Source organism: Haliotis asinina, chromosome 9 (assembly GCF_037392515.1).
Source record: "Haliotis asinina isolate JCU_RB_2024 chromosome 9, JCU_Hal_asi_v2, whole genome shotgun sequence".
Lineage (NCBI taxonomy): Eukaryota > Metazoa > Mollusca > Gastropoda > Lepetellida > Haliotidae > Haliotis > Haliotis asinina.
In genome coordinates this window covers 34,447,327-34,460,214 of record NC_090288.1, presented here as the reverse complement: position 1 = coordinate 34,460,214, position 12,888 = coordinate 34,447,327, and the positions used below count along the sequence as shown (strand labels likewise).

The window sequence follows — 12,888 nt, the reverse complement described above, 5'->3', positions numbered from 1 at the left end:
GTTGTTATTTTAACATGCCTTTGTGTAGCTATCTGAGACACAAGGTTAGTGAAATTAACTAACTCTTTTAGTAATGCATAAAAATTTGAAGAATAATGGATGATAAATTTTATTAGTACTTTCATATGAATTTTGTTAGTCGCCTTTACACCTATATTGACTGATAGAGAGCATAAGTTGTTATGAAAAGGGTTAAATTGTTCCCTAAAATATGGGACAGTTTATAAGTTCAGAGAAGAATTGAAACAAACTGAAAAAATACAAACACAAAGAACTAGAACATTAACATTTGAAAATGGAATAAATAAAGAGAAGTAAAAAAAGAACTAAAGAGGGTTCAAAACAGTGAAAAGGAGATTCAAATGGAGTGTAATTTGGTGAAAAGCATTTGAGTGTCTGAGTGAAGTATAATCACTGCAAGTTTGGTTCAGGTGAGTAAAGTGCACACTGTGGCAGAAGTTTGACATCTACCAGACTAACTCTTAAGCATCAGATCCTTTCTTAAAAAGGGGACTTAACTCTATATAGTGAGTTGCAGGTACAGGGGCAGGTTGTGAGCTGAATTTCAGAACCTATATGAGTGACTCAAAACATTAATTACAGGACATGACTGAACTGGATTACAAGTAAGAATGAAGTAGGAGAGTGGAACAACCAAAGATGGACAGCTTGGTAGGATCAACAGGGCAGTATTCACAGACTACGAGCAAGACAACATTGACATTGTACAGATAACAGCCTTGAGGATGTGGGATTATCACATTGAGTAGGTTGGGACATATTTCATGTTACACATACAAGAAATTTTATATTCTTTTGTCCATGTGCACTGAAAGTTTAATTTTCATTAATACACATATCTGCAAAGCATGTGTTTGCATACTGCACTGCCAAACATTCATTTCAGATGTTAGAAATACATGTAAACACGCCTGTCTATTGTTTCATGTTGGCATGTAGCAATGGAGTCTAGATGCTTCATTTATCTTACACAATTTGATTTTAATGCTGTAATGACATAAAACTGATCATAAAGGCCTCTTTATTGTTTCTACTATTCATAACATTAGTTACAAGTTTATTGTAATGAATCGGGAGATCTTTAATTCAGCTTGTGAAACTTTGATCACTGATCAATAACATGCTCCAGTTCAATTCAAGATAACCCATGCATTTTGGACATGCAATCCATACTGTGACACAAGGAATATATTCTTGCCATCTGGACATGAAGTAGGAGAGTGCAACAACCAAAGTGGAATCACAAGATGGACAGCTTGGTAGGATCAACAGGGCAGTATTCACAGACTACGAGCAAGACAACATTGACATTGGATGTGGGATTATCACATTGAGTAGGTTCTCTGGCAATCCTTAATGTGACACAAGCAATACACACTTATTGGACACAAGGAATATATCCATGCGTTTTGTGCATGCAATCCTCACTATGACAATAATTATTGTACATAATATATTCTACATCAGAACGTCTGTGACAAAAAGAAAGGTTTACAATCAACAATGTCTGACATGCTGTTTGGAAGATCTATAATAAAAATTGCCACACGTTTTGTTCCAGCCATGCAATACCAGTGATACAAAGGGTGTTGATATACAATCTTTTCATAAACAACAGTGTTAATTCAATACGACACACGCTCAACTGTAGTGAAGATTGTCATGCAACTTGATCAAGACACAAGTCACCAAGATCATGTCACCAAGTGTTTAGATTATCAATGTAATCCACAAGCCATACAAGTATCAGTGGTGAAGGTCAGCCCATCACATTAGATTGATGCCATACACGTCAGCATACTGTTAGTGCATAAATTGTGCAAATGTGCAGTGTGACGTAACTCACCCTCCTCGCTGTAGCCTCGAGATGGCAACTCTGGAGCACCATCCTGGAGCAGCACAACATACTACTGGCTCACAATTTCACAACTCCTTACATCTATCTAGTGAAAATATACTGTGATACACACAGGTGTCAAGATACACCTATACACAGAGGTGTCATAGTACAGCTACATTGATACACTTAAAAACTGATAGTGATAGACACATCAAGGCCACTTCTAACGTGGACCTTCAAAGACTGTATTTATACCAACATTCAGCTTTTTCATCAGATGAATACTGAGGAAGTGTGTAAGGTATTATATATCACACAATGATTGTACAAATACATCAATGTTACATCCTCAGAAGTATTAACATCAATTTGAGTTGTCCTTATTTTTGTCCATTATAGAACAACTGAATATGGTATCACAGAATGTGGAGTAACTGAATATGCCTTTGTTGATGTTTTGTTAGCTGCCTTAATTCTCTAAACCAGCAATGTGCCAATCACAATATACTATATGGAACAACAGGACATCAAATTGCAAAATTTTGTCTTTGGTCTACCTGGTGCAATATATATATGCTGTGTTATTAACATCTATATATGACGTTTCCCTTCAAAATAGATTGACAAAACTGGGAAAAGAGGAAGTCTTTTTCCTCTTGCATGGTTATCTCCCCTGTATCAGTGACAACAAGAAGGCACCAACTGACCATGTTGTTGAACATGTATGCATGAGACAAAAGTACAATAAAAAGATTGAGTTAATACCTTGGTAACTTCCAACCAGTTTCAATTATGTAACAAGCAAACCCAGTGTAACAGGCCATACTCTCCCCCTTCTGTGAGGAAACCTTGCCTTAGGACAAATCTTCAAACACACCACCTCCACAATCACTGGATTGTCTGGTCCAGACTCGATTATTCAGACCACTGCCATATATCTGGAATATTGTTGAGGGTGGCATAAACCTAAACTCGCTCACTCAATCTCTGACTTTAATGAATTACACATGGCCTCATTTCATAACCTGACACAGGTTATTATTGGGTGAGTGAGTGAATTTAGCTTTCCGCCACACTCAGCAATATTCCAGCTATATGGTGGCGGTCTGTAAATAATCGAGTCTCGATCAGACATTCCAGTGATTAACAACATGAGCATCGATCTGCACAATTGGGAACCGATGACATGTGTCAACCAAGTCGGCGAGCCTGACCACCCAATCCCGTTACGACAAGCATAGTTACCTTTTATAGCAAGCATGGGTTGCTGAAGGTCTATTCTACCCCAGGACCTTCACGGGTTTGATTACTGGGGACCATGTGACTATTTGGGACCAATACTTTAATTTTACCCATTGGCCATCAGGGCCTGCTGTCGCATGCAGGCTTTAATATCTACAGGCTCTGAATGAAAGCTGCAGGCATGTTTTATTAAAGTCAAACCAATAACAACAAAGCAGACTACACTGCAACAATGTTGCACTGTTTTGTTGGCGCAGAATTTTCCATTCCTATGCTCAAAGCACTGAAATACCAGGGAGTGAGTCTGTAAGTTATCATAACGTGATGGATCATGGGTGATTCCTGAATGTTAATAAAGATAGGAAAGACTCCACATGACAAAAAATGACAGATAATTTACTGAAGGCCACAAGTGCCTGCTAATATTTGAAACTGCCAGCCTGATACAGATACTTGTGCTGGGCCTCTGGATCAGTGGATCATTTCGAATGCTGGATGGAAGAGGACCATGTGATGGAGGACATGATGTATACAAACCATGCAATGCATGATATGTTTGTGTTTATTTTGGATTAGACTTTTGTAGTAAAGTAGAGATTCTCATACTTATGGTGGGTTGAGTCATGTCGGATTTGAACCAACACCCTTAGATTCAGGCAAATAACAGCTTGCACACAAAGCCAGCCATCTGATCCACTCAGCCACTGGTCTTTCCACTCGACAATCTCATCTCACTACAGTACTAGAGTACTGAGAAAGTGTAATTATAAATATGTCATGTGTAACCTTTGACCACTTTCTAAATGGCAGAGAAATGATTTGTCAGTACTTACCTCCAATGGCTTGTCTGGACCAGATGTGGAAGTTTCTGCTGAAAACAAGAAACAAGGTAGTTAGTACAAAGTAAATACATGGGAACAACCAAGCTGAAAATCCAATGGACCCTCGTTTACAGGTTAACAAAAGTCTATAAGGCCACACCTTTTTTATTTCTTGTTTAACAGATACACTGGTCATATTTGTTTGCAAGAATAAGTGAAAGCAAAATAATGTCCCCACTTAAAAAAATAAAATCTTTATGCATCTATTGGCCAAAAAATTAAACTTTTTGGGGGGGATTGTTTTTTTATTTTGCCCATATACACTTCACAAATTACCAGAAGCAAAATACTTTTAATATTCTGAAGGAATATTACTTTGCCTGGTGATATTATTTTCAGTATTTTTTCCTCCAGCCTTTAGGTTTTCTGAGGACAAGATTCCATAAATCAAGGAACAAAATATTTCAGGGATAGGCTAGAAAATAAACATGTGATCCAACCGTGTTTGATTTTATGGTACAGAGTGGGTGACATTCCCTCGATGGGATAATCAAGTCGTTGGTGCCGTGTACAGCAATGCACACCATCATGCAATTATGACAGTCAAGCCTGACCCATTAATTCATCGAGTTGGGTAGTATGCGGTTTTAGCAATATTCCAGCAATATCATGGTGCGGAACACCAGGCATTATACATTGTACCCATGTGGGGAATCGAACCCAGGTCTTCAGCATGACGAGCAAGCACCTTTAACACTAGGCCACCTAACTGCCCCTATCTGGCCCATTATGCCATTTCATTACAAAGCAGAGAGCTTCCAAGGACCAATTCTAAACACTAGGTTTGGCTGTAAATAGTGACCACTGCATTACTTTGACCATCACTGTTATCAACCTCATCTTGGTTCAGCATTGTTATCATTTAGATCAGTCATCATACTATTAAACTGTTCTTTAAAACACTGGTTCTTGAAATGACCACCAATACATTATAAAAACAACAAAACCAAAACATATTCAAATAACAAAGCCACCAAAATACAACTGGTCATAAAATGGGTTACAAGTAACCTTGTAAACTATTGCAAGACAAGCATTACGATAGCTGTGGAGGTGTACACTTGAATTACAATAGCAACGATGGTCCAGTCATTAATCGCCATAGTAACAATGACTCAAGACATCAATTACCATAGCAACAGTACCAGTCCTTAGTCCCATAGTAAAGACAACACAAGACATCAATTACCATAGCAACAGTCCTTATCACTAATGACCATTGTAACAATGACAAGACATGAGTTAGCATAGCAACAGTGTAACAGTCGTTAATGACCATAGTAACAATGCTACAAGACATCTTAGCAACTGTGTCTCAGTGATTAATCACCATAGTGACCATGACTAAAGACATGAGTTACCATAGCAACAGGGAAACAGCCACTAATGACCACAGTAACAATGATACAAAACATCAATTACCATAGCAACAGTCCCAGTCATTAATCACCATAGTGACAATGATACAAGACAACAATTACCATAGCAAAAGTGTGACATTCAGTAATCACTATGGCAACAGTAACCCAGTCCTTAAATACAATGACTCTCAGCTTAAACAGGGAATCCATCATCAGTCATTCCCATCAACTATCTCAATTCACATGAACCACAGGCAGATTAAAATGTTTCTAAGGTAGATTTGAATTTAATTGTCTTATAAAAGAGTAATGAGAAATCCAACACCACCACCATGTACTAGTGAGATGTAAGGTGAACTAGGATGCCAAATATCACAAGAGAATCTGAAAAAAACTTTATTCTGTTTCATCTTAGTCTTTACTATCCAGAACAGCATGTCATAATCTTCAGTATTCATTATTCACAAGCATCTGCCACAGTGTACCTCCAACTTCATCCACCCCACATGCAGAAGCTGAAAACTGAGGCATCATTGCAGCTGACTTTACCTGGTGCCAGGGGAAAGTTCTCGTACGATTCACAGCGTCTTCCAGGCAGGGGAAAGTTTTCATAACTCTGGATGAATTCCGCTTTATGCACGACTTTCTTCACAGCGCCTCCTTGTGGGGAAACTAGTTATTTAAACGCTTGTGCAAAGGGAAGTAATGCAGGACAGACAGCACAGTTTGTAAGCCTTAAATACCTGGTTACACCATGTGGATCTGGCAATATTAGGCAGACCTAGCATTTACTGTAAATGACACTCACTTAACTTACTGACACTGAAATATGCTTGACACAGACCCTACTCTGACTCTGAAAAATATGGAGTGCTATAGTGACATTTAGCATTGGAAATGTATTTGCATAAATAACCAAAGTGGAGATCTTTTAATAAAAATTTACGCCTCAAAAATTGGTTATTTCTTTTTACTATTGGATATTTGTTACGTATCTTTCAAATGATAACCTTCAAATGATAAAAGCAAAATATGACACATATGGGACTTACAACATGCAGGAAGCAGGTTTTTCCTGCTTATGACACAATGGGATTCTACATGCACAAGCTTTTCTTGCAAGCACAATGTGGGAACACACACATGCATGCTGGGAAATGATATCAATGTCACTGACATACTTAAATATATTCACATACCAGACTTGCTACCTAGTCTTGAAAACATCTAGAAAACACTCAGAACAACCTCATAACATGCGACTTATGTTTTTTAATGGAAACAGTCCAAGTTTCAACATTTCCCATGTACTTGTACTTGGATTATCTAACAATAAATCTGAGACATAATACAGGTGACCTTTAATCAAGCTGCTCTCAAATCATCCAGATTAAGCAAAGTAATTGTCGACATGATAATAACATATAATAATCATAATTAGCAGTCCTATAATGCACTAATCTCTATGCAACAAACCATGCTCAGAGTGAGTGAGTGAGTTTAGTTTTACGTCGCACTTAGCAATATTCCAGCTATGTGGTGACGGTCTGTAAATAATCAAGTCTGGACCAGACAATCCAGTGATCAACAACATGAACATCGATCTGCACAATTGGGAACCGATGAAATGTGTCAACCAAGTCAGCTAGTCTCACCACCCGATCCCGTTAGTCCCTCTTACGACAAGCATAGCCACCTTTTATGGCAAGCATGGGTTGCTGAAGGCCTATTCTACCCCGGGACCTTCACGGGTCACCATGCTCAGAATGCTAACACATTGGTTATTATTACCCCAGATAACCCAAGCTGCCTGTCAGGCACTAGAAGGTATTACAGTCACATGGCTTTATCTCACCGGGTACCCATTTTCTGCTGGGTGAACAGAGGCAAGTTTGAACAACCTCACTACCCTAAGGTGAGACCACATGTATCACATATGCTTTGCTGCTTAGCTTCAGCTGAATAGTGGCCTGAGCTCTGTGCACAGAACCACATGCCACCATGTGTAAATATGATCCATGTAGTTTCATCATTGACAACTTGACAGCAGCACGCATGTTACTGATGGTGTCACATTAATGGGTGTGTTCTGGCACATGATGTACATTATCGCTACTCACAAATCAAGCACCTGTGGTGTTAAGCATCAAGCACAGTTTCATACCTGCTGTTGCTTGTTTTGTTCATATATACATACATATTCTCTCCATTTTAGCTGAAATAACACTTTTTTTCAGGACTCTAATAGGTACAGATGGCCTTGTTCTGTTCAAACATGCTCCTTCGTATAGCAAACAGACTTTGGCAAGTGATATTCACGCAGCCTTCAAGAACTTTACCATTATAGCACACTGCTAACCAATCTGTAGATCATATCTCTGTTCATGTGTAAAATTTCAAATATCTGAAGCTTCCCTTCGATACTTTTACTTTTATCAATGAGTGTTGATATATTTGATGTCAGGAGACACTAGTCTGAAATTCTGTTTATCATCAAAAATCATTCATCATTAGTTTTCATTGAAAAATCAGGTACTGCCATTAGACTTGCAGTGCAGTGGTGTCATAGCATTGTGACATCATCAAGTTCAAGACATTACAGCACTGTCAGGACATTGAACAAAATATACTATCAAAACATCCGAGAGATATCGTTTGGTCTCACAAAACAACATCTCCTGGAACACAGTTTTTGGATGATAAATGCTGCTTAAGACAATTTCTGGATGAGGTATCATTGTAAGCTTGCTACGTTCACATGCAGACAAAATCAGCCAAAAGCCAAATTTGACGAAAACATGAAAAAAGCCACTGATAACACATGTTAACCAGAAAAGTGTTAATTTACTGAAAACAAACAAACAAACTGATGAAAACAAATTAAATCAAGTATCTCGCATTCACCTCAAACAAAAGGATTGTTAGATGGCTAAAGACAACCAAAACACCTATGACCGGAAGTCAGAGACAGTAGGTTGTGGTGACCTATTTTCTAAACACTGGGTTCACCCAGACATCAGACACAAATCCCCTGATAAACCATATACATCTGATCACATCCACACATGGGTACAGAGCTTTATAGTTAAAATAAGAACAGGTCACAGTGATCCAGTTTTCACCATCAAAGATACCACACACTATAACATGTCATTTCATCAAAGTGATGGTCTTGAGATGACATCTAAAGCTGACTCAAGTAAAAAATCATAACAAAAATATAAACCTCCTTTACCCAGTGCAGTTAGAGTTCTATAATTGAATGATTGATCATTAGATTGACCGTAAAAGGTTAAGTCAATATGCAAATACAAGTATGGAATTTGTGAACCAAATTCCACAAAAAAATGTAAATCTTGAAATTAACGTGTCTCTAAAGTGTTGGCCCAAGCCAAATATGAGTCACGATTAAAGTGAGTGGGTAGGGGAGTAAATTTACTTTTACGCCATACTCCAGCAATATCACAGCAGGGAATACCAGAAATGGGCTTCACATATTGAACCCATGTTGGGATTCGAATCCGGGTCTTTGGCATAACCAGCAAACGGCTGACCACTGGTTACCCCACCTTTCTCAGGATTAAAGAGACTTTGCCCTGGAGTAAAAGTCATCATTGTTTACAACTGGACACTTGCAGGCCTCTAGTGAGACTGACATTTCCTCTTTGCAAAACCATGCCCTCACTTTAAACAGTCATTTCATAAAAATTATTGCGAGAGCCAATAAATGGAAGCAAAGACCTCTCACACTTTTCCATTCAGTTAATGCTCACGTTCATTTCAAGATTTACATGTACATGTAGTGACACGTGTTTATACTTCGGTGTAGAGGTGAGACTTGGCATTCTGGTGGACAAAAAGCATATGTACTTGTATGATTTTGAACCATGCAGCAGACAACTTAAACAAACCAGGAAGAGTGAGTGAGTGAGTGAGTGAGTTGAGTTTTACGCCGCACTCAGCAATATTACAGCTATATGGCGGCGGTCTGTAAATAATCGAGTCTGGACCAGACAATCCAGTGATCAACAACATGAGCATCGATCTGCGCAATTGGGAACCGATGACATGCGTCAACCAAGTCAGCGAGCCTGACCACCCGATCCCGTTAGTCGCCTCTTACGACAAGCTGAGTCGCCTTTTATGGCAAGCATGGGTTGCTGAAGGCCTATTCTACCCCGGGACCTTCACGGGTTACAAACCAGGAAGAACGGATACAACCACATCACACATAATCATCATAATAATCATCATCATACCCGAAACGCATACATTCTTCATTAAAACACTGCCGCTTTTATATAACCATCTTATCATCGCACAAATAGTTACTAATAAACTTATTTATCTTTGAAGTCATTGAAATATACAATTTGAGTTTTAGTTTGTTTTTTCAAATTATTGTAGGTTTAGTAATAGTGTGAGTTTGTAGTTTTACGCTGCTTTAGCAGTATTCCAGCAATATCACGACTGGGGACACCAGAAATGGGCTTCACACATTGTACGTATGTGGGGAATCGAACCTGGCTACCCTGACGTCCCTATCATTAGAAGGAATAGGGTATTGGTACCGGGTATCCTGGATCACATCACAGGTGTGTGCTTATAAACATTCTCATTCAAACAGGTTACAAATCTAAAAAAAATCAATATAGGTAGAGGGAATAGGGTATCGGGTGTAGGGTATCACATTACACATGCGTTGTTATTAACATTCTCGTACAAACACGTTGTACATCTTCAAACCATCACAGGTGTAAGGAATAGGGTATTGGGTACTAGGTATCGGGTATCACATCACAGTTGCATGGTTATAAACATTGTCATGCAAACAGGTTACACATCTTCATGGCATCTGTCACAAAGTCTTGATATACTGCCTGTGCAACTAGTGACAATCAACAATGAAAAAACCCCTTCAACTGACAGTGGGTCATAATTTGCCTTCAAACTGATGTTTCATTTACTCCTGGTGGGAAGTCAGTGAATACAATATGGTTTTATGCCAGTTTTAGCAATATTCCAGCAATATCACGCCAGTGGACACTACAAATGGGCTTCACACACTGCACCATCACGCCAGTGGACACTACAAATGGGCTTCACACACTGCACCTATGTTGGGGATCAAACCCAAATCCTTGGTGTGGCGAGCCAGTGCATCAACTGCTTTATTGATGCACAAATGTACAGAAAACAAGACCCTCCCTGAACGCCTGACATCTTTTTTGATGTCCTTGTCCTTCCAAATCTTTTTCAAGACTTCTCTGAAAAGGCATAATCCATAATGCATAATCCTATCTAAATTTGTTATTTTTGTTCATCCCTTCAGAGTCTCATATTTCTCCCTGATTCCCTCAGACCCAACCAGCCCCATAATGAATTCCAGTTCCTGAATTGGCCATGAAAATGTATAACCTGGAGTGAATTTCACAAGGACCTTCTACATTACCTGTCTTCAGATGACACAACCAACCCAACCGACACAGTGCAGGTGTCTGCTTGTGTTGGTACTGTTCCACAGAGCCCCTCAATCAAAGATGTCTGAAACTCCTTACCTCTCTTTTTCTGTCCATGCTGAAGAGCTGAGCGAGAGACATCAGGACTGCTCCCAGGTTTTCCTGGATTCTTTACAACTTCCCCATACACATCAGCCTGCCCATTTGTAGCCTCACTGGGCAGTTTCCGGTTTGCTGCAACCTGCATCTGACCACCAACATGGCCCAAGTTCAGGACTCCTGCCTTATGAACATTTACTTGGGTTGTAGGTGGTTGCGGTGCAAATGTTTTTTTAGCTTCATACTTGGTGCCAGAGACGTTTACTGTTGTACTATGTCCAGCTTTTGGCACGGTGTTCGTACCAGAAACGTTGGGTTTTGTTGTAGGGGCAGCCTGTGTTCTTGGTTGTTTCTCCTGGGTCTTCGGTGACGTCTGCTTTAATGGTGTGGGCAATGATGTCGTTTTGGACACGGCTGATGCTTTGGGATCTCCTGTCTTGAATGGCTTTTGGTTGTCGTATGCATGGCCAGAGTCTGACACAGCTCTCAATTGCTTCTTGGGGCCCTTAACGGATGGGGGACGAATGACAACATTTTCATACTTGTCCCCGCTAGTTTTTACATCCAGTACGGGTCGAGGCAGAGGCTGAGGTTTTCTTGATCCCTCTGTGTGGGTCGGTGTTGGGGGAGGGGAAGATGGGAAAGGTGTGCCTAGGTAAATGGAAATATGCGTGAAACATCCAAATACCTAAATAAATAGATATATCCAAATACCTTGAAAATAAAAATATCTCTGAAATTTCCAAATACCTAGATAAATGGAAATATTTGTGAAACATCCAAATACCTAAAAAATAGAAGCATTCTTGAAATATCCAAATACCTAAACAAATGGGAATATCCTTGAAATATCCAAATAGGTAAACATATGTGGACATCCTTGAAATATCTGAATGCATAAACAACTGGGAATTTACTTAATTCCATTTTGCCATTATTACTGCACCATATTTGAATCATATATTCTGATATAAAGTATGATTATGAAATCTACAGGAATACCCATGTATTGCCATAAAAACGTCAAACCATACAGACGTTTGAGTTACTGTTTCAATTTAGGTTCATCAACATTGAAACAGAAAGTAATGATTTTTTAATGTAACATAGGAAAGAACAGAAAAGAATTGAAAAGAATTCAAAATATCAAAGAAACATCTTCAACCCATATTTAAAATAAGTGTTCCCTAACATTTCCTGCATACTATACTGCTCACTATAAGATAAGGATCACATATAACTGTTCAACGGCTTTATGCAAAGTTTCCAGGTGATTTTTGTCATAACTGTGACAACTACAAAGAATGTCTTCAGTGGCATGAATGAGGTCTTCATTCCATGAATATCATTTACTGTTCCACTTTTGACCCACTCATTTTCGTCAGTGGTAAAGAATCTCCTTTGACTTGTCTGAAGTTCCATCTCCGAGAGGTTCCAGAAAACACTTTAAACATAATTGTTCCATGTTTGTTTCTATGCCACATGTCAACTCAAATCATGAACCACTGGTCTTCTCTGGAGACCTCCTAGTAACACTGACCATGATGATGGCGACCTCAATCCCATTTTCAAAGTCTTGACTGGTGACTTTACAATGCATATGTCTTGGCTGACGTTGACAGTAATCACTGAGTTGTGCTTATTTGTAGACTTGTATCCAATCAGTTTGGCATTGATGTATTATGTATCCAACCCACAGACCTTTATGTCTTTGTGAAGATTAAAGATGTTTTAAAAGACATGAAACATTTTGAAATGACCCAAGGACTTGTTATCATTGTTATTATTATAAGTGTTCTTGTATAGCGCACAAATCAAACTGCAAGGCAATTTCTCTAGGCGCTAGGTATTTTCCCTCGATCACCGGATGTCAATCTCAACAGCACATCATATTTCAATCTCAACTCCCTGGGGAGTATACAACTCTTGCTGCCACTAGGCGCACCGAGTTTATTGTGGCTCTCTCATCCTAACGAGGTACCCAT

At 39.0% G+C, this 12,888-nt stretch overlaps 1 protein-coding gene across 9 annotated transcripts in view; it reads right to left on the bottom strand.

Moving 5' to 3' along the window:
- LOC137295962 (tyrosine-protein phosphatase non-receptor type 12-like) overlaps positions 1 to 12,888 on the bottom strand; it is a 146,490-nt gene that overhangs the window by 7,938 nt on the left and 125,664 nt on the right. For 4 of the 9 annotated variants that reach the window (XM_067827566.1, XM_067827565.1, XM_067827568.1 and 1 more), the window contains 4 exons: positions 10,904 to 11,554; positions 5,895 to 6,005; positions 3,937 to 3,974; positions 1,868 to 1,910 (listed from right to left, as the gene is read on the bottom strand). In XM_067827566.1, coding sequence (XP_067683667.1) covers positions 1,868 to 1,910; positions 3,937 to 3,974; positions 5,895 to 6,005; positions 10,904 to 11,554 — 843 coding nt within the window. The remainder of the gene's footprint in view (positions 1 to 1,867; positions 1,911 to 3,936; positions 3,975 to 5,894; positions 6,006 to 10,903; positions 11,555 to 12,888) is intronic. The other 5 variants (XM_067827569.1, XM_067827570.1, XM_067827573.1 and 2 more) reach the window with 2 other exon arrangements.